The sequence below is a fragment of the Mytilus galloprovincialis genome, chromosome 8, assembly GCF_965363235.1.
Source record: "Mytilus galloprovincialis chromosome 8, xbMytGall1.hap1.1, whole genome shotgun sequence".
Taxonomy (NCBI): Eukaryota; Metazoa; Mollusca; class Bivalvia; order Mytilida; family Mytilidae; genus Mytilus; species Mytilus galloprovincialis.
In genome coordinates this window covers 57,039,632-57,062,521 of record NC_134845.1, presented here as the reverse complement: position 1 = coordinate 57,062,521, position 22,890 = coordinate 57,039,632, and the positions used below count along the sequence as shown (strand labels likewise).

Genomic DNA, 22,890 nt, shown 5'->3' with positions numbered 1-22,890 from the left:
AAAGGGGGGTGCGCACCCCCGGAACCCCCCCCCCCCCCTGGATCCGCCACTGCTGGCCTCATTATTTTAGAAGGTACAAAACCATGATACTTCATACATGTATCGTATATAAAGCTGTGGTTTATTCAGAACTGTATTCTGTCATATGTTTCATCATTTTTATAGTTCTACGACCGCTCAATGAAACCAAGTGAATTGTTTGTATACAAGTACTTGTGAGTAAAGGGTCTTTGTATCCATCAGATGGAGTTTATGTGACCTCATTTCATTGATCGGTTACCATGCATGGTTAAGTTTTCTTGATCAAGTCTGTATATCAGACAGTATGGCCCAAAATGTTAACTTTATAATCCTTGTATATGGTACGTTTGTAAGGTTTTCGTGTGTCCGTCTGACAGTATTCATTCATATTGACCTCATTTCATAAAATACTGATTACAGAAATGAAGGATGTAAAGAAATCATCGTATTACCGAAAATTTAAATTGTTAAATAATTTTCTTGAAACTTTTACAGAATATCCGTTATTTTAAAACTGACTTAAAACATTTAAAGAAAATAGAAATTGAGGGCATTCAATCCGTATCCTAATACATACACCCATTTCAAATCTCTGTTCATAGTCCGTACAATTAAAAACCTTCACTTTAGTTAGGTTTGCAAATCAATAACTACCCTTTGTGCAAAAGAGATGATGCAGAAAGATATTAAAGAATATGGAATTTAAATTAACATGCGTTTCGAGGCGCATCATTAAAATCATCTGTAACAAGTGACGCGGCACCGATGCTTCGATATAAATTCGTTTGCATTCGTTTGCTGAAACACTATAGCAACGGCGGAGAAAGCTGAACAAGATTACAGGTAGTTCCAAGTTCCGAAGAAAAAGACAAAAATGAGGGAAATTGTACATCTCCAAGCTGGTCAGTGCGGAAACCAAATAGGAGCTAAGGTCAGTTGATGCTGTTTGTTTTTTTTTTTACATTTTATTGACACCAAATAGTAGAATATATTTTCAATAATTTATTGATTCTTACAACTGCATTACATCGATTTTCGAAGAGAAAAAAATATCAATCAAGAAATAATTTCAAATGAGCTGACAGCTCTCCAGCTTTAAATTCTATCTCCAATCTACAAATCCACAATTTAAGAATCACGCACATCCCTCAATTTGAGATTCACAAATTCAAAACAGTTAACATGAATATAACATTGTAAAGTTAACATGAATATAACATTGTAAATTTAACATGAATATAACATTGTAAATTTAACATGAATATAACATTGTAAATTCATATCTTGTCTGACTAATAAACAGATGGAACTGCACTTTTAGAAACTCGTTTAGACAGTAAGAACTATAGAGTTTCTGTATTACGTAATTTATTGGAAATAGTCAGACGGTTATACGCTTAAAATCAATATATATATATACACGACAATCAACAAGCAGACAAAATAGAAAGACGACCAGAAGAAAAATTCGATAAGAAGACAAACAGTCCACACAATATCAGTGGTAAACAGATAATAGAATAAAATTTAGATGCAAAAAACCCAAGGACAATAAATAAAGGAAAAAAGGGGGTGGTGGTTACTCCGGGTGCTCAGAGAATAAGTTAATAATATTGGTCAATCAAATATTACCAAAGTGCGATGCATACAGATTGGTGCAATACCTGTTACTGTCCCTTACGTGAATAGAAAAAGGTTCATTGTGCTCGAATTTATAAAAGGAAACAAACGTTTTGTAAGTATAGTACCCAATAAACTATTCAAATATACCAACGTTGTTCGACAGAACGCTCAATAAAGAACTGAACGTGCTCCTTCTGGCAACAAATGCGTTCAGTATGCAATTTCTCGGGGCTTAAGGTGGCTCGGACAACCCCCTTTTATGACCTAATTTTCTTATTCATCTCTAGTTTAGACAATTAATCATTTTTTTTACGGGCCTCTTAAATTGGCTTTTTAAAAATCATTGATCAGCCACTGAAATTTCATTTTAGTCAATATGATATCCATATGATTAAATCTTTTTAATTGTTAGCATTATCAGAACTTCTGCTATAAATTATTGTACCTGCTTATTTTTTTAAGACCACGTGGAACATTTTTAGTGAAAACGAATTATCTGAAGGCGACTTCAAAAAAGGGTGTGAAAACCCCCAGTGTTTAGGGGGAGGGAGGGGTGTCATTTGCTTGCTGTCTCGTTGACATACACACCACACATTATGTTATTCATATTCTGTCTGTATTCTTCGAGTGGAAATCGCCTAATTTTTTTTTTTTTTACAGTGGATGTTTTGATATATGATTGGAAATGAGATGTTTTCAGCAGATATTACATAACAGCTAGAAACTATAGCTGGGTTTCCGTATGGCCTTCAACAATGGGTAAAACCATTACCGCATACCATGCAAAAAAAAGGACTGTTAGATGACAAATTTAAAACAATTTAAAACAATTTTACATCATGATGTATGTAAAAACAATAAACAAAAAAAAAAAAAAAAAAAACAAATACGATATACTGCAACCAACGACTACATGTACTGTATAACAGACTCTTAACTTGGAACATGCACATACATATATAGATTGGCGGGGTTATTCAAACATGTTTGCATGCGCCCAAGTCTATGGTATTTTACAATTTCTTTACATAATATATACAAATAAATTTGTTATAATTTAAATGGACCAAAATGCAGAACTTTGTTGTGACAACCTTCAAATACAATTAACAGTCAATGAATGATACGAAAGTTGACAAAGTCTCAAAAAGTAAAATTTAAATGAAATTCTTGCTTGACTGAATTTGATAAATAAATAATAAACGATGAAAGGTATTAAATAGTATTATTTTTGTGCATCCATGTTGCTAAGCAGTTATAAACATCAATAAAAAAAAACGACCATATTTCACTGCAATATAATTATTCTTTTGTCAATACTTGCATGTACTTTGCATCTCATATATATGCTTTTGTCAATGCTTTGCATTAATTTCTTTCGAAGTATTCATGACTAGAAGTAAGACTTGTATGATGTAGACATCAATGAAACAATACTTCTTTTAAATTTTCACAAATAAAAGGGAGATATGTATGTAGTATACGTCATTGCCAAAACAAACAAGTCAATGACTAAATAACCTAGGTATATAAACTTTATGACTAAATTTTATATAAACAATTAAAGACTTGTATATTTAAACCGAAAACTGAAATATCTTATTCAACGCTTAAGAATGTTGTAAAAATCCACTCAATTGAACTCCACCTTTTGCAAACGAAACTAGACTAGTATTTTAACACGGGCAGATACAGCTAGATGTTGAAAAACTTATTTTACACCACGAAAGAACTTTTTGACCACTCAGTCGCCTTCATATCTGTAATCTTGAAATCAAGGCCTATAAACATATATTTAGCAGATACAACGAGTAATTTGTCCACAACATATTACAATACTAGTATGGCATTAATGTTATAGTCAATTTTAATTACAGTTCTGGGAAGTTATCTCAGATGAGCACGGTATCGACCCCACCGGAACATACCATGGAGATTCAGATTTACAATTAGAAAGAATCAACGTATACTACAATGAGGCTACAGGTAACGAACGATCCGTAATAGTCTTTTTTCCAAAATAGCGTATTTAATTTCAATTAGACTTTTATGGTACCCCGCCCAATACACCATGTTATTTGTTTTGTTAAGGCTGTACCACAGTCTTTACTACTTAAGAATTATCTCTTTATACAAACAAATCTAATAGAAGTTCCATCAATGTCATTTTTAAGTGTTTATATCTGCATGGTAACCTGAAGTTACACTGATTATTCATATCACGTCGTATAAACTTTTGAAAATCTGTGAGTCTGCGACTGTTATTTCTGAACTTTGTTAAATGTCTAAAGTAACTTTCAACGTTACCAAATCGATTATGAAGATAAAACATACAGCCAAATTTATGAACAGTGGCAGATCTAGAAATTTTCATAAGTGGGGGACCACTGGCTGCCTAAGAGGGGGGCCGATTTCGTCAATGAGTAAAGCCCAAACCGCTTAGTAAAATACAAAAGGTTCCAAAACGACAAATGCAGATTAATTCAAACGAGAAAACTAACCGGGCATTATTTATGTGCAAATTAAGAACGAAAAATTATTATACATACAAACAATCACTAAATTGCAGGCTTCAGACTTGGGACAGGCACACATAAATGTGTCGGGGTTAAACTCGTTTGAAGGCGCGGTCATATAAAAACTAACCGAAAAGGGATTACAAGTAAGTAAATACATTATGCAAGTTTACAAAAAATAAAACCAAGTCATTTTTTTTATTAGGTGGAAAGTATGTACCACGTGCTGTCTTGGTTGATTTGGAACCCGGAACCATGGACTCTGTCCGATCTGGACCATTCGGCCAAATATTTAGACCAGACAACTTTGTTTTCGGACAGAGTGGTGCAGGAAACAACTGGGCTAAGGGACATTACACAGAGGGTGCTGAACTTGTAGACTCTGTTCTTGATGTTGTCAGGAAAGAGGCTGAAAGCTGTGATTGTCTTCAGGGATTCCAACTCACACATTCACTTGGCGGAGGAACCGGAGCCGGCATGGGAACGCTTCTCATCTCCAAAATCAGAGAGGAGTACCCAGACAGAATCATGAACACATTCTCTGTTGTTCCATCACCCAAAGTTAGTTTTTGAACATACACATTTCGCAATGATTTAAATTCATATCATATATATGTTATTCTCTTGTATGGTCGTATATGGATAAAAGGAGGTTCCTTCAATTTGAATGTCCATTAATATTGTAAACACAAAGCAGGTTAAGGTGGTACCCAACACTTTCACTAAAATTAATTTGGCTCGTTTAATTTTCATAAAATTTTGACAAAGTATTTACTTTGACCCTTTTACAAAAATATAAAATTCAAAAAATTTGAACCAAGCGTTTTATCAGAAAAATTACACTGGTTATATAGCAGTTTGACAAACACTAATTTTGATCATTAAGAAGCTTAATATTCCCGTAACAACACAATGTCATTAAAACGCTTAGGTGATTTTACAGATTTATCTCCCTGTAGTGTTAAGTACCACCTTAAATTATTTGCATATTTAATTAATTTTAACCGAAAAAATGTGATACTTTAAATTAACTTATTAATCAAAATTTTTGTTTTTACCTTCAAAATATCTCATACAGCTATACACAAAGATAATTTAAAAAGATATTTTATCGAGTTTTGCTATTTAGCTGTTAATTAAAATTCAAAATGACTGTTACTAAGCACCTTTTGAGAAGATTTTAAAAAATCATGTCTGCTTGACAAATTAAAAACTATAATATCAAACTGACAATTTATCATTCCAGGTATCAGACACAGTCGTTGAACCATACAATGCCACACTCTCTGTACATCAACTGGTAGAAAACACAGATGAAACATACTGCATTGACAACGAGGCTCTATATGATATCTGTTTCAGAACCCTCAAACTTACAACACCAACATACGGTGACCTTAACCATCTTGTCTCTGCAACAATGTCCGGTGTAACAACTTGTCTCCGATTCCCAGGTCAGTTAAATGCTGATCTCCGCAAATTAGCTGTAAACATGGTTCCATTCCCACGTCTTCATTTCTTCATCCCAGGGTTTGCTCCCCTGACATCACGTGGTAGCCAGCAATACAGGGCTCTCACTGTCCCAGAACTGACACAGCAAATGTTTGATGCCAAGAACATGATGGCAGCTTGCGATCCCCGTCACGGAAGATACCTCACAGTTGCCTGTATGTTCCGGGGTCGTATGTCCATGAAGGAAGTTGATGAACAAATGTTGAACGTTCAGAACAAAAACAGCAGCTACTTCGTTGAATGGATCCCCAACAACGTCAAGACAGCCGTCTGTGACATTCCACCACGTGGTCTTAAGATGTCTGCAACTTTTGTTGGCAACAGCACTGCCATCCAGGAACTCTTTAAGAGAATTTCAGAACAATTTACCGCTATGTTCAGGCGTAAGGCTTTCTTGCATTGGTACACTGGTGAGGGTATGGACGAGATGGAATTCACAGAAGCCGAATCCAACATGAACGATTTGGTCTCAGAATACCAACAATACCAGGATGCAACAGCCGAAGAAGAAGGTGAATTTGACGAGGAAGAAGAAGAAGACCAACAACAGCAGGCATAAAAAGATTGTGAACAATTTTTATTTCTTCTGAAAATTGATATAAGATACCGAATATTTTTACATCTACATGTAATTAAATATTTCATTGAATATCTTATTAAAATCTAATTGAATAAGTTTGACTCATTGTATGCTTTGAGAATTGTCAGTCTGTTTATATTTTTATACGACCGCAAAAATAAAAAAAAAAACAATTTGGTTGTATATTGGTATCACGTCGTCGTCGCCGTCAGCGTCGTCCGAAGACGGATGGCTTCCGGATAATAACTTTAGTATAAGTAAATAAAAATCAGTTTTCAAGTTGGTCCAAATTGGGGTTCAAAATTTAACTTTGTTTGATTTCAACAAAAACTTGAATGTGTGGGGTTCTTTGGTATGCTAAATCTAACCATGTATTTCGATTTTTAATTTTTGAGCCCTGTTATCAAATTGGTCCACATTGAGGTCAAAAGGGTCCAAAATTAATTTTTTTTTATTTCATCAATAATTGAATTCTTGGGATTCTTTGATATGCTGAATCAATCCATGGCCATATATTTAGATTTTGGATATTTGACCATAATAGGTAAATATAATTTTTTTAAGTTCATTAGATCACATTCATTTGTGTCCGAAACCTATGCTGTGTCAACTATTTAATCACTGTCAAATTCAGAGCTGTATCAAGCTTGATTGTTGTGTCCATACTTGCCCCAACTGTTCAGGGTTCGATCTCTACGGTCGTATAAAGCTGCGCCCTGTGGAGCATCTGGTTTCTGTTAATTATGTTTTGGTATGGTTCTTTAATGTCAAGGTTGTTGAAAAAAGTTTTGATTGTCTTACTTTCGCTTTTGAAATGAGTGCCAATGAGTCAACTCTCCACCAAAGTCACAATTTGTAAGAGTAAACCATTATAGGGCAAAGTGCGGTCTTCAACACGGAACCTTACACCGAATAGCAAGCTATAAAGGGCGCCAAAATGACTATCGTAAAACCATTCTAACGGGGAAAAAATTGTCTAATCTAAATAAAAACGAGAAAAAAAAAACACTTATGAACCACATCATCGTCATGAACAAACGACAACTACTGAACATCAGATTCTTGACTTAGAACATGTTCAGTTTAAACGTTTTAATATATACCAACCTTCACCCTTATCTGATACAAAAGTATAACATCACAATTTCGAAAGACACATGTATGACTCGGTCAGTTTATGTGATACCAACATGTTTATCGGTTCACCAATTCTATTACAGCACTAGGGCTCCGTCAGTGTATGCGATATCTACGCGTGTTTTTAGTTCACCAATCATATTACAGGACGTATAAGTCATTCAGCCTGCGCAGTGTCAGATTCACCTGAATTCATCGTTAAAAAAAATCTTATGTTTAACCCGATTTATTTAAAACTTTAGTATGAAATTGTTCTCTTTTTTTTTGATCGCTCCACTAGCGACAATTATTCAATTGTCTATTAAGTGCTATGGAATCACGTTAATATTAACGACAAGAGCATGCGACGGTTACACACATACAGGCAATGTGAGATAAACGCCGATGTGAAAAGAACACAATACAAAAAAAAAAACGCACATTTAAAGTCATTTTGAGGCTAAAATATTATTTTATTGTTAGACTGGAAAGACCAAACTCGATCTTGATCTGTGTTCGTATATTCCGAAAGATACCAGAGGGCATTCTAAATCATAGATCGAAAACAAACTGACCAATAATAGTACACAAGACACAACATAGAAAGCTAACGACTAAGCAACACAGACTCCACCAAAAACGAGGGTTGATCTTAGGTCAATCTCCAAAATCATATCTTTAATTCCTTAATTTCGTGACCATTTTACTCATATTATCCAATAAGTTCACGCGATTTCCTATAGTTTTCTGTTTTCTTGTTTCGTTTATATATATTCCATGTTGTCCCTCAACTTATATCGCTTGGCATTTTTAATCAACTTAAAATATTTTCAGATGACATGCTTTAATTGCAATGAAATTGTTATTCGGAACATTCCATTTCTTAGACCATTAAATCATAGCAGTATTATATTGATACTTCCATGCTTTGACTGATACCGATAATTAATTAGGCTAATTGCATCAGAACTGACATTGGTCATTTAATGTAATTAGATTTTATCGAATTATCCAAAAATCCTCCGATTGTGAAGTGTATACTTCTATTGAGAAACACGATTGAATGTAGCAATTGCTACAATCTTGTCCTTAATTGTGAACTTAAGTTTAGTATCCGTCACTCTGATTTAAAGGGGCGTACAGTGCTTTTCAATAAAGGTACCATCTAATTGGTCTTTTGCTGGTAGCATGTTCGCCACTATTGCGTAAAGTCATGGGTCGAACGAAAGATCTTAGAATGCTGTTAATTCTTTTTCTGCTAACATTGTAGGCCAGGATTTAGAATGATACATCCGCATAGGGTGGATGACGTCTGGCGGAAGGTTACCCGGTTAACTAGCACATTAAAAATCTGTCTAGTGCAAAGCAGAGTTATATTCATTTCGCATTAATTATAACATGATTTTCGTCCTCAATATGCATTTCAAAACTTACCGCTGGACGTTAAAAAAAAGTCATCTACCATCTTGTCAAGGAAGTAAATAAATAAACTAAGGGTTTGAAAGGGATTAACAGAATAGAAAACAATGACCAAATAGAGTATAGAGAATAATAGGCTGCTAAAATAAAAATAAAGAGACTTCACAAATGAAAGATTACAGAAATGAGGATCTCCTATCCGACCATCAACCTTTGGTTCAACTAAAAAAGTCATTTACAAGGATACATCAATGGACTTTTTTTCAAGGGGCATTGTTCACCGATTTGACTCAATATCCTTAGGTAGGACTCCACTGTTAGCTTTGTAGTTTCGCATTTTGGCCCCGTTGGGTTTTTCAAATAGGAAAGCTAGTGTGCAATAAAATTATTTTTTTGATAGCTGAAGATTAAAATAGCCTTCATATTGGGTTTTATGAACATCAAGCTAATGTAATGTATGTAATATAGGCTGTTTTTCTGTATGACAGTCCGTATTTGCATATCCATAGCAAATATTGGTCCGGCAATTATTGCAATGTTTTTCCCCAACTTTTTGTCGCATGAACTTTGTGATTAAATTTTACGAAAAAATGAGACGAAAAACACCCATTTTTTATTTTATCATAAGGTAGATAAATGTCAACAGTTTCTGCAAAGGTATCACTCAAAGGCATTGAAATTCTAGTTTGATCCAAATTTTTCATCCCCCTTTTTGCAATATTTTATGGTAAGTAAATGCAGAATGTTGCCATGGATACACCAAAAAATTCGTAAGGGTTCCAAGGAACCCAGTGTCTCGCCTACTTTTGCTGTTAATCACAGACTTAACACAAATGAGGAAAGACATGAATAAAAATTTTCCTCTCGATACTGTCTTTTGATTGAAAGAAGCTTTCAAGTTTGGTAAAAAATCCAGGATAGTTTATGAATCTAATAAATGTTTTATAAACTTTAACTGCTGTTAACTGGAAGAAAAACTAAGTCCATTTATAAGTAAAATATGGAAAAGTGGAAATTTATTTTTACAAAATTTTCTTCTTGATACTATCTTATGATCATAAACAAGCTTCTGTCCAAGTTTGGTACAAATCAAGGATAGTTTATGAAAGTTATTAAAATTTTAAAAACTTTAACCAGAGTGAATGTAATGTTTCCTCGCAGAAAAACTAAGTCCATTTATAAGTAAAATACGGAGAAAATGGAATTTTATTTTTACAAAACTTACTTCTGGATACTTTCTTATGATCATAAACAAGCGTCTGTCTAAGTTTGGTAGAAATTCAGTATAGTTTAAGAAAGTTATTAAAATTTCAAAAACTTTAACCAGAGTGAATATTTGTGGACGCCGCCGACGACGACGACGACGGAATGTAGGATCGCTTAGTCTCGCTTTTTCGACTAAAGTCGAAGGCTCGACAAAAAGGCCGACGCCGACGGAATGTAAGATCGCTTAGTCTCGCTTTTTCGACTAAAGTCGAAGGCTCGACAAACAGGCCTTTATTTTTACTTTTGATAATCAAATCTATGGAAGCTACTAATTACATACATATGCACATGTATAACACAAACAGTTCGTTTAATGTATTAGAAAGTCAGGAATAGATGATGATAAACATTTTGATTCAATTTTATTTTTTATTTGTTAACTGTAGAGTGCTACCTTATATTTGATTTGTAACACCAAAAAAAGGTATATCCAAATTAAAATAAAGTTTAAACTAAACAAGTAATAATGCATGGGCTCGATAATATGCATCAGCTCTTTGTGTGTATTTTAGTCTAGATGCCATCTAATTACTAGTAACAATAAAGGTGATCTCTGAAGACTGCCAACGGTCATATTACTCGATATAATTAAAACAAATATAGATGGCGAACTGTGCAATTTGATTTATCTACGTTTGTTTAATTTTATATTATAGGTTTAAAAATGTATACTGCTTTGATACGAAAGTTTTAACGTTGGTCAATGAACCATACACATGAGGTTCACTATTATATCATGTATAAACAAGCAAATAACAGAACTATGTTTTGCCAAGTCGACTTTTGCATGTGATTAACTTAGAATAATTACAAGAACCGACTAGACGAGCACCAAACTAACAATAATAAATAATGACACCTGAGAGTATGTTTATATACTTGCTTTAGGTAAACTTTCAGTTGCTGCGAGAGATTTTTGTGTCTTTTGTTTTTATGATATTTGTGCATGTAACTTTCAGTTTCAATCCCTTTACAGTCGAATTTCTAATATTGTTAATTTGTTGTTCTGTTACACCTTTCATGCGTGTTTTGGCAACGGATTGAGCTAAAAAAAATCAGTAATTGTCCTATGTTTCTGACTGTTATATTCGTTTGTCGTTACAATTAAATAAGGCCCTTGTTCTATCCAGTGTTGAACCGTTTCACATGTCAGGGACTATTATGGTTGACTATACGGTATGAGTTTTGCTCATTGTGGAAGGCCGTGTGGCTACCTTTACATTGAAGATAATTGCTTAAATCCATGTTATTTAAACGGAACCATACTGCAAAACCACTTCTAATGTGTGAAAACCGAAAACCTCATAAGTAGCTGGACTTGGAAATTCTAGCTTAAAACTGTATGCCATACATATCATTCAAATTTATGACAAAGTAATAATAATATCTTTATGTTTCAATAATTTAATATCATGATGGTGTAAAATTTCAATAGATAACTGGACGGGTGTTTGTTTGTATCCAGTATATCAGTAAATTATTCTTTAGTTTCACTTTTAAAATTATTCTTTTTTAAAGTTCATTGTTTTTAGGAAATGTTTAAGCTTCCTCTTCTCCTTCTTCCTCTTCGAATTCTCCTTCCTCTTCTGCTGTTGCATCCTGGTATTGTTGGTATTCTGAGACCAAATCGTTCATGTTGGATTCGGCTTCTGTGAATTCCATCTCGTCCATACCCTCACCAGTGTACCAATGCAAGAAAGCCTTACGCCTGAACATAGCGGTGAATTGTTCTGAGATTCTCTTGAAGAGTTCCTGGATGGCAGTGCTGTTTCCAATAAATGTTGCGGACATCTTAAGACCACGTGGTGGAATGTCACAGACGGCTGTCTTGACGTTGTTTGGGATCCATTCAACGAAGTAGCTGCTGTTCTTGTTCTGTACGTTCAACATTTGTTCATCAACCTCCTTCATTGACATACGTCCTCGGAACATACAAGCAACTGTGAGGTATCTTCCGTGACGGGGATCGCAAGCTGCCATCATGTTCTTGGCATCAAACATCTGTTGGGTAAGTTCTGGTACAGTTAAAGCTCTGTACTGTTGGCTACCACGTGATGTCAGGGGTGCGAATCCTGGCATGAAGAAATGAAGACGTGGGAATGGTACCATGTTGACGGCCAATTTACGGAGATCAGCGTTCAACTGACCTGGAAATCGGAGACATGTGGTTACACCGGACATTGTTGCGGATACAAGATGGTTAAGATCACCGTATGTTGGTGTTGTAAGTTTGAGGGTTCTGAAGCAGATATCGTAAAGAGCCTCGTTGTCGATACAGTATGTTTCATCTGTGTTTTCTACCAGTTGATGTACAGAGAGTGTGGCATTGTATGGTTCAACGACTGTGTCTGATACCTGAAACAGATACAGAATACATATAGTTTCTTCATGAAAAACATTAACGAATACAGATAAAGGAAGTTTTAAACAAAATCAATAATTAATTTGGCCTCCTGTCTAAATGGCAATGGAAGATATATGTATCCTAGTGCACTATGTATTGTTTATAATTTGAAAATGCATTTGATTTAGTTTCTCATAGCCTAGAAGTTTCTTAAATTTGGAACAATAGATGCACCCTCCTACATGTCCTATGTACCAATATTGATGGTGTTCCAAAAGAAATTTTTAAAATCTTCTTTAAAGAAAATGAAAATCTCAAAGCCAAAATCCCAGTAAATTGAAAAAACAACTTTATCTTGATGACTATTCAAGTTATCTATTGAACTCGAAACCATGTATACTTACTTTTGGTGATGGTACAACGGAGAATGTGTTCATGATTCTGTCTGGGTATTCTTCACGGATTTTGGAGATAAGGAGTGTTCCCATTCCTGATCCGGTTCCACCTCCAAGTGAGTGTGTAAGTTGGAATCCCTGAAGACAATCACAGCTTTCAGCCTCTTTCCTGACAACATCAAGAACGGAGTCTACAAGTTCAGCACCCTCGGTGTAATGTCCCTTAGCCCAGTTGTTTCCTGCACCACTCTGTCCGAAAACAAAGTTGTCTGGTCTGAAGATTTGACCGAATGGTCCAGATCGGACAGAGTCCATGGTTCCGGGCTCCAAATCAACCAAGACAGCACGTGGTACATATTTTCCACCTGTTAAAAAAGGACCGAATTTAATTTATGTTAATTGTACCAGATTTCATAATAGCATGCATGACGTAACTGCATATATCAGTCTCTTTTTTTCTAATTTTGTCTTGTTTTACTTAAACTTAGTTTTATTTTGGTAACATGCACCTTTAGTTCTAAGTTTTCAAAAAATTAAAAAAATGAAGAAAATTAAACTCAAAGTAAAGAGGATTGTATTATAAGTTTTATACGCAGCGGGTCTATCAATGAGCTATCAGTGAGCGTGTATTGCTAACGAAGATTTTTTTTTTTATACCATTTCCTTTTTTCACTTTTTGACGTTCGAGTTTTTACTTATAATTTTTTTTTATTTGGTTTCATACCTGTAGCTTCATTGTAGTAGACGTTGATTCTTTCTAATTGTAAATCTGAATCTCCATGGTAAGTTCCGGTGGGGTCGATACCGTGTTCATCTGAGATGACTTCCCAGAACTACAATAAAAAAGAGTAAACAATAGACTAAAGTACAGATAAATATTTCCTTTTTGCGTCATGTTACATGTTTTATGTATAATAATAACCAATACAAAAGATCGGAGTCGCACCAGACAAAAATCGAAATTACTGAAATATTGGTCGTAGGTAATTACACTGAACAAACGTTCGAACCGTGATCAGAATTAGTGTCTTATTTGACTTAATTCTTCAAAATTATGCGCATTTAAAAAAACTATCTATAAAACTAGTATATTTTTAATGCGGTGACCCTGTAAATAGGGTGGACTTCCGTAGAAGAAGTTTGTCAAACTGCTGTAGTTCTTTCAATTTTTTTTTTGAAATTTTATGTTTTTGTCAAAGGGTCAAAATTTTAAGAAAATTAAACGAGGCAAATTAATTTTAGTAAAGGCGTTTGATACCCCCTTATTTATCAAAGTGTGACGTATTGATTTACAGTTGAACAATTAACATCGCAATCAACACCCACCCAAACAAATTGACTTACAAAAATGTATCAGACACTTTATAAAAATATCGCAAAGTTATAAACAAATATACTAATCGAACCATTTAAAAATCGTTTCAATATTCTACACAAAACTACTGGCTAAAAAAAAAAACACAAAAAAAAAATCAATAGGGGATAGATATAAACAATCCACCAAAGTTTCTTCAAAACTGTTGAAAGCATTTTAGAGTCATACTCCGAAAAGTCGAAAATCACCCCTTTTAATGAATGAAACCCCATAACTCGGAAATGTAACATCTTAAATTTATAAACATAGGCGGATCCGGAGGGGCCTGGGGGCCCAGGCCACCCTCTCGTGGGAAAAATTTGTTTGATTTTATAGGGAATCATTGAAGCATGACTGGAGCGCCCCCCCCTTTAGGTCAGTCAGCCCCCCCTTTTAGGTCAGTCAGCGCCCCCCCCCCCCCTTTAGGAAAAGTTCTGGATCCACCACTGATAAAACTATAAAAGGAGCTTACGTCAATGGATATAAACTATTGTCCAAAGTTTCATGATCTGAGTTCATGATACCTACTGGAAGCATTTTTGAGTATAAATAGTCCAAAATCCCCCCTTTTTCTAATGCATAATACCAACTAACTCAGAAATGTAAAATTTTAAATTTTATTAAAACGAAAGGGAGCTAAGTTAAAAAGATATAGACAATTCACGGTCATCAATGTTTTATGCAAATTGGTTACAGGGTTTTTGAGTTAATGTCCGACACGTTGACCTATATTGTAGGAAAGGAAATAATCATAAAAAAATAAATTTAAATTTTGTGTATTTGTCTAATTTAACTCCTAAAACTGATTATGAAATAATGATCTAGATATTATTCAATACCTCAAATCAACATTTTCTCTTCTTAAACAAGATTTAAAATTGTGCTCTTCATATACAATTGAATACACAATTCTGATAAAAATCGATAGTGTAGTCAAGACCGCCATTTTTAACCGCCTTTCAACTTACAAATTCATGACTCAGATAATCGATTTTCAATATTTTGATAGAAATCTAAATATTTCATGCTATTTCCCTGTAAAATATTATAAGACTCACCTTGGCACCAATTTGGTTTCCGCACTGTCCGGCTTGTAAATGTACGATTTCCCTCATTTTGATTTCGTTAATAAATTTCACGTCTACTACACACGATGGTTGCGATGTTTATTGAAACTAAGAGTAGTTAACCTATTTGTATACGAGGGGTTCCGGGTGTAAGTATACTAGCAACGGTCAGACGGTCGTTTTTATTGGTTGATTTCACTTAAAGTAAGCTGTTTTCCGTTGCCGAAGGAAATATCGAACAAACAGGTTGAAACTCATAAAATTTCAACAACTGTTGTTAACGGCTCAACAATCACGTTCTAATTATTATATTAAGAAAAGAACGTTTCTGCTCAGGGGTATATACTCATTACATAATTTCTATTGATATATATGAATAGGTAACACATAATAAACAAATTATTCATTTATTTATTTACATAATAATTTTGAATACATATATACAGTTTGTTAATTTTCATTTCAATAGCTAATTAATTTATTTAATTGTGAATTAGCTAACGATAAAAAACGAAGTCTTTGTGACACTTTAATTACAAGCAGATTAAATAAGGAAACAAAAAATAGCGAACATTAAAGGCTGCTGTGATTGAGAAAACTGAAATTCAAATACATTTTGAAAATTAAAACCTTTACTGGATTTTACAGTGCACCTTTTTCCTTCCTCCAGAAGATGCAAAAATGAACTAAGTTGGGAAAGAGGTTTGAGAAATTCCCCACAGGTAATAGTTGAGTGAACTGTAGATAGATGAGGCCCCTCATGGGGGGGGGGGGGGGTCCTAGTAATCACATAATCACCATTTTTTTGCCAATATAATCACATAATCATTAAATATTTGCTTATCTTTAGTAATCAAATAATCATAAACTAAAAATATAGTCCTAGGTAATCAAATAATCATGAAATATTTGGCTTAATAATCAAATAATCATTAAAAAAACGGCCAAGTAATCACATAATCAAAAACCCCATGAGGGCCCTCATAGATACACATGGACAATAGGACAAAAGACATCCGACGGACAATAATTGGCGATTTAATAAACTGTGTAATTTCAATTCTTTATTACTTTAAGCACATTATGCTTATCAGTGCAATAAATATAAATACATTTTTATAACAAAATATGACATAATACATCAGAGAAGCAAATAAATATCAAGTATTGACCAATAACAGTTCGGTCCTATGATTAAGTGCATTACACAAGAATTTACACAAATTACGCAAATCTTTCATTGCCGGATCATTTGAATGAGGACACATAGTTGGACCCCCCTTTTTGTCCTGGGTTGGGAACCCGCCTTTTTTTAAATGGCTGGATCCGCCCCTGTCTTTTATATTTTCAGTGCTGGAAAGTTGCACTTATTTGAACTACGATGGACGTCTATAATAATAAGGTTTAATAAACGGTCTCCTTAAGTCTCTATAGCATTCACATTGTAAAACAAAATGGAATTCATCTTCAGTGATATTCAAAGTACAGAGAGTACACTTTCTATCTAACCTATTTACTCCATGATAACCGCCTACTTCAACAAACAAATTATGAGAAGACAATCTAAGGCGAGTTAAATACACTCTAAAATTCATATGTTTAGTTAGATAATTCTGTAAACAAAGTTACATACATTATTGACAATATATTTATATAAATAACACTTAGATGAAACGTTCAGTTGATCATTCAAAGTCTGTTTTTCTTGATCATATATCCTTGTTTTTACAAATAATAATAAATTTGTATCAATAATCAAATTGTTATACCAGATCTCATTTAAACCTAAGTTAAATAATAATTGTTGTAGTTGATAAATCCAACTGCTTCTAATATTACAGAAATTATACAGTTGTTCCCTGTAGCAGTTTTTAAGAATACAGTTGCTTGTGGATAACAATTTTAACCAGTACTTCACTATTTTGTACATTCTAAAATATATCAAAGGATATCTACCCAATTCAAAATAAACCATAACATTTGTTTTCACTGTTTGACACCTAATATATTTTTGCAAAATCAAGTTGTATTTTTTTTCAATATTTGGATCTTTATGGAAGCCCCATATTTCACAACCATAACATCACCGGTGTCAACGTGATGATCGTAACAGTTACGATCATCCCAATATGGCGGACACAAATATAGGGAAATTTTATAAGGCTGATTTTCCCACTTTAACAGCTTATTTTCAGATTTGTATTATGTCAAGAAACATCTTTATAAGCATTGCCATTGAAATATTTTTTCGGACCGGATGGAAAAGCAACAAGAAGAATGAAAATCGAGATACAAAAAATCACGATGATGATCGTAACTTTTATTTATTTCTATCAACGATGATCGTAACTTTTACTTAAGATGATCGTAACTGTCTGTTCCAAAGAAGCATTTTCTGACAAATAAGGACAAATAAAGCTGTCTAGTATGCGAAAAAAATGTACGTTATCAGCTGATATTGTGATAATAATGAGGAACGATCACTGAGGGGAGGGTAACGTCCTATTGGCAAGTGCACAAATGGTTATGACTTCGCGAGATTTCGTATTTATTTTTTATCTAGTTCAATATTAAAATGCATTGGGGCCGAGTTAACAACTTTAGTTTGATTTCATATGTTTTATATAAATAAGGTATTGGACAGTTCATATTAATGACCAGTTTGTTAAAATTGGATTTTTTTTTTTCATTTTTTCCCTCCTACACTTTATAGGGACAATAGTACCTTTCGAGGATCTGGTATTTTTGGGGAATTCAGACTTTATAGTTTCTTTTATTAACAGATTTACGATTTTTAAAGGAGAGGTTGAAAAAATAAAGCATTAAGAAGTGTAATCATATCTGTTGAAAGAAAAAAACCCAATGAAAACCGTCAATAAAGGGAGCTACTATTTAATTTTTATTTGGGGGAGGGGCTAGGATGAATAATTTTGTCCTGCAATTTTTATGTTAAAATCTCTATCCGGCGTTTTTATTCTTACTCTATTCGGTCCTGCTTTTTTCATCCTGATTATTTTAACATAAATTGTCATCTTGCCTTTTTGTTTGGCCAAGATGTTCATCCGGCCTTTTTTTTTACTCAAATCACCTGTCCTACCTTTTCGGCCAAATTTCATCCCCTTATTGATATGTTTGGCTTAACACAACTTATTCGACTAACTTCAATAACACATGTCATATACCGTAGAAATGCAAGGATTTGTAGCTTGAAAAATCTTATATGAACATGTATACTATCTATTCTAACTTGTCCTTCTTTACATAAATAGCCAACCCATAGTAAATATAGGCAACAGTGGTCCAGTGGCGTATTCAGAGATTTTCATAAACTTAGGGACGGGGGACTGGCTGTCTAAGAGTAGGTCCGCTACAGTAATTCTTCATTGATTCCCTATACAATCAACCAAATTTCCCCAACAAAAAGGTGATGCGAGCACCTTGACCCTCCCTCTAAGTCCGCCTCTGTAATCTACCAATGTTTAATAGACATAGTATGATTAAGAAAAAAACCAGGCGTGGCAAAAATTTAAAACCGTTAGAAAGTCATCAAAATAATGTAACTTCATGCCTTCCTTTACCCTAGGCGGATCCATGGGGGGGGGGGGGGGCTTTCATGGGAAAAATTTGGTTGATTAAATAGGGAATCATTCAAGCATGACTGGAGCCCCCCCCCCTTTAGGAAAAGTTCTGGATCCGCCACTGTTTACTTTATTCAGTGAAAGTTTTGGCCTGTATTCTTAAACTGTATCATGAGAGTGATATTTATATCAACGTAAATCCATTTTGAATATTAACTAAATTACTCATAAGAAAATAATATTGTGGACATTTGCATATAAGTCTGCTAATCCCCTTATGTCATTTCTTTTTAGAATAGCGGTTTTCATTTATTCTTTGTTTAATTCTTAAATCACAATTTTTTTTTATCGAGACTGCTTAATAGCATCATTGAGTGAAAAGAACCATTTATAAATTTTGAGCTACGATCATTTTTTTATAAAAACAAGTCAAAGTTACGATCATCTTTTGACGAAGTTACGATCATCATCGTGATATTTTGAACCTCGATTTTCGTTCTTCTGGTTGCTTTTCTATAATTTATGAAAAACACATTCAATGGCAATGCTTATAAAGATGTTTTTTGACGTAATACAAATCTGAAAATAAGCTGTTAAAGTGGAGAAATCAGCCTTATAAAATTTCCCTATATTTGTGTCCGCCATATTGGATGCAGTTACGATCATCACGTTGACGCCAGTGATAGCATAAAATACTGCTAATGTAAGTATCAAATAAATTCAAATATGTAAAAACATTAAAATACAATGACGAAACCTTCGACTTCGACCAATACAGCTTTTCTACTTTGCTCAGCTAAATGTTTTTGAGCTTTAGCAAATTTACCGTTAAAATTTAACAATACACCAAGGTAACAAAATTTATCCACTATGTCAATAGCATTGCCATCATAATACCAAACTTCTTCGTCTTTTACAAAACCTCCGTTTCTAAATACCATATTTTTTGTTTTGGCAATATTTAAAGTCAAACCCCATTTACAAGTATATAATAATAATGTGTCTAACATATCTTGCAAGCCAATAACTGAATCAGAAAATAAAATCATATCATCAGCATACATAAGTAAAAATAATAATAAGTCTTGCACTTCATATGGTATATTACTATTACGTAGAAATTCCATTTCAAAGTCATTTACATATAACGAAAAAATTATCGGAGAAAGAACTTCCCCTTGCACAGAAACCCAACTAAACAAAAAGCCCAATAAATAATTCAACGTACTGTCATGACCAGAATATAGTATCTACACCATTTGGCGACCTCTAGCTGAATCGTACGAGAATTGTATGAATAAATCTAACAGAAACTTTCAACAAAATGACAAAATAACATACTATATAAAGATGTTCCTGAATTTGAATAGGTACATATAAAAGTTGAACGGCATTTTTAGAATCTAACCAAGTGGAATATATATGTGAATGAAGAAGAACTCTCAGTTTAGAAAACAGTTTTAAACCCAATACGTATTACAGACCAAAAGAAAAACGCATCCATTCTTGCGCTAGCTAAGCTTATCCCCTATATATAAAACAAGAAGATGTTGTATGATTGTCAATGAGACAACTCTCCACAAGATACCAAATGACACCGAAATTAATAACTATAGGTCACCATACTGCCTTCAACAATGAGAAAAGCCCATACCGCATAGTCGGTCGGCTATATAAGGCCCCGAAATGGCAAATGTAAAACAATGCAAAAGAGAAAACTTAAGGCCTAATGTATGTACAAAAAAAAAAAAAAAAATGAACGAAAAACAAATAAGTATACCACATCAACAAACGACAACCAATGAATTACAGGCTCCTGACTTGGGACAGGCACATACATACAGAATCTTGCGGGGTTAAACATGTTAGCGGGATTCAAACCCTATCTAACCTGGGACAGTGGTAAAGCATAAGAACGAACTATAAAAATCAGCTGAAAAAACCTAATTCAAAAGAAGGATACAAATAGAAATACATATAACAATAAAATGCTCCGCAGGGCGCAGCTTGATACGACTGCAGAGGTCGAACTCTGAACAATTGGGGCCAGTATGGACTCAACATTCAAGCTTGATACACCTCCGAATAGGGATTGTGATTAAATATTTGACACAGCATAGGTTTCTGACACAGAATGCACGTGGGCTAATGAACTAATAAATTTAAATTTACCTATTATGGTCTAATATTCAAAATCTAAATACATAGATTGATTCGACATATCAAAGAATCCATCCCAAGAATTCAGTTTTTGATGAAATCATACAAAGTTTAATTCTGGACCCTTTTGACCTCAATGTTGACCAATTTGATAACAGGGCCAAAAAAACAAAAATCTGAATACATGGTTAGATTTAGAATATCAAAGAACCATATACATTCAATTTTTGTTGAAATCAAATAAAGTTAAATTTTTACCTCAACTTGGACAAACTTGAAAACTGGGCCAATAATCAATAATATAAATACATGTTTAGATTAAGCACTTCAAAGAACCCCTAGAGTTCATTTTTTTGTTAAAATCAAAAGTTTAATTTTGGACCCTTTGGACCTTAATGTAGACTAATTTGAAAACGGGACCAAAAATTAAAAATCTAAATACACGGTTATATTCGGCATATTAAAGAACCCCAAATAATTTGATTTTTGATAAAATCAAACAAATTTTAATTTTGAACCCTTTGGACCTCATGTGGACCAAATTCCAAAAACTTAATACACGGTTAGATTCAGCATATTAAAGAACCCCATGAATTCAAGAATAAAACCCCATTGAAATTGGTCAAGAAATAAGCAATTTATACAAAGTATATGAGAAAAGTATTGTTTTTCCCCTTTTCTGGCACCCAATTCCTAAACAGGTGAGGCCATAACCCCAAAAATCAATCCCAGCCTTATTTGTTTGGTATGGAGCCTTGTGGTACAATTTCAGAAAGATCCATACACTTATACACAAGTTATTATCTGGAAACTAGAAAAATACTCATGTTGACCCCTTTTGGGTCCCTTGTTCCTAAACGGTTGGGACCATTAACCCCGAAAATCAATCCCAACCTTCCTTATGTGGTTTCAAACCTTGTGTTTAAATTTCGTAGAGATCTAGTCAATTAAAATAAAGTTATTGTCCAGAAACTAAGTGTCTTCTGGCGACGCTTGTGACGCGATACCAATATTCGAACGCAAAATATTTTTGCGGTCGTATGAAATAGAGTATACGTGGCCGGGTAATTGTATATCCCAACTACCAAGACATCAAGTACAGATCTGAGAGATTCGCAGTAACAGACCGCTAGTTCAAAGCCACTAACAACTATCAAAAAAAATCATCCAACCAAGACTAAATTATAAATCAGAAAACATCCAACATCCAATGGATTTGGTGTAAAGACGTCATAAACAGTACATATCGAGTTAAAATAAATTGAAATACCGGCACACCGGAATTAGGTATCTGACAGACCAGTAAAGTGTTACAACTAATACTAGTAGTTGTTAAATGCTGAAAGTTTAATTAACATATCCAGAGTAGTGTCTAAGCTGACCAGAGTTAATTTGGGTATAGTTTTGTGCCCATGTAATGTATATAGTGAAGGCCTTTAGTTGTCCTGTTGGAATTATTTTACATTTTAATATGCCCAAGCATTTTAAAGTGGTCTGCGAGATGTTTTTTCTTTTGTGTGTCGTTTCGATGACCTTTAATACAGCATTTATCTTCGTTATTTTTACTATGGTTGAAAGTGGTCTCATTGGCACTGAATCATACCAAAATGTCCTTTTTTTCAAATGTGCAAATTTCGAGCCAAATTATCTCAAAAAGTAAGTCATGAAGGTATATTTTTCTTTGCACATTTCAAACGTTAACATTAAAATAGACAATCTACCAACATTTCAGGAACAAATCATCGACGGATCACTTCTGTTAATTCTGTCAGACTAATTTCATACTGCCGACTTTTGACTCCGTAATTTATATTTTGTCAACAGGTTACATGATCTGTGGTAGGACATCCGGGTACTCGGTCAAGTAAGAGCAACTTAAAAAGGTAAAATAAATCTTCAAATCTGTACAAATTAGAGGGCATCTCATCTGCAAGTCGAG

The 22,890-nt window shown here is 33.9% G+C and overlaps 2 protein-coding genes across 2 annotated transcripts; one reads left to right on the top strand and one right to left on the bottom strand.

Moving 5' to 3' along the window:
• Window positions 1-793: 793 nt before the first annotated feature.
• Window positions 794-6,347, top strand: LOC143042262 (tubulin beta-4B chain-like). Its single transcript, XM_076214525.1, has 4 exons — window positions 794-952; window positions 3,522-3,630; window positions 4,366-4,721; window positions 5,407-6,347. Exons 1-4 carry the CDS (start codon window positions 896-898, stop codon window positions 6,229-6,231), a joined length of 1,347 nt encoding a protein of 448 aa, XP_076070640.1. The 5' UTR covers window positions 794-895; the 3' UTR covers window positions 6,232-6,347.
• Window positions 6,348-11,441: 5,094 nt separating this feature from the next.
• On the bottom strand, window positions 11,442-15,364 carry LOC143042266 (tubulin beta chain-like). The gene is made up of 4 exons (XM_076214529.1): window positions 15,205-15,364; window positions 13,517-13,625; window positions 12,802-13,157; window positions 11,442-12,408 (listed from the first exon to the last, which is right to left on the bottom strand). The coding sequence occupies exons 1-4, from the start codon at window positions 15,259-15,261 to the stop codon at window positions 11,593-11,595; spliced, it is 1,338 nt and encodes a 445-aa protein (XP_076070644.1). The 5' UTR covers window positions 15,262-15,364; the 3' UTR covers window positions 11,442-11,592.
• Between the last annotated feature and the right edge of the window lie 7,526 nt (window positions 15,365-22,890).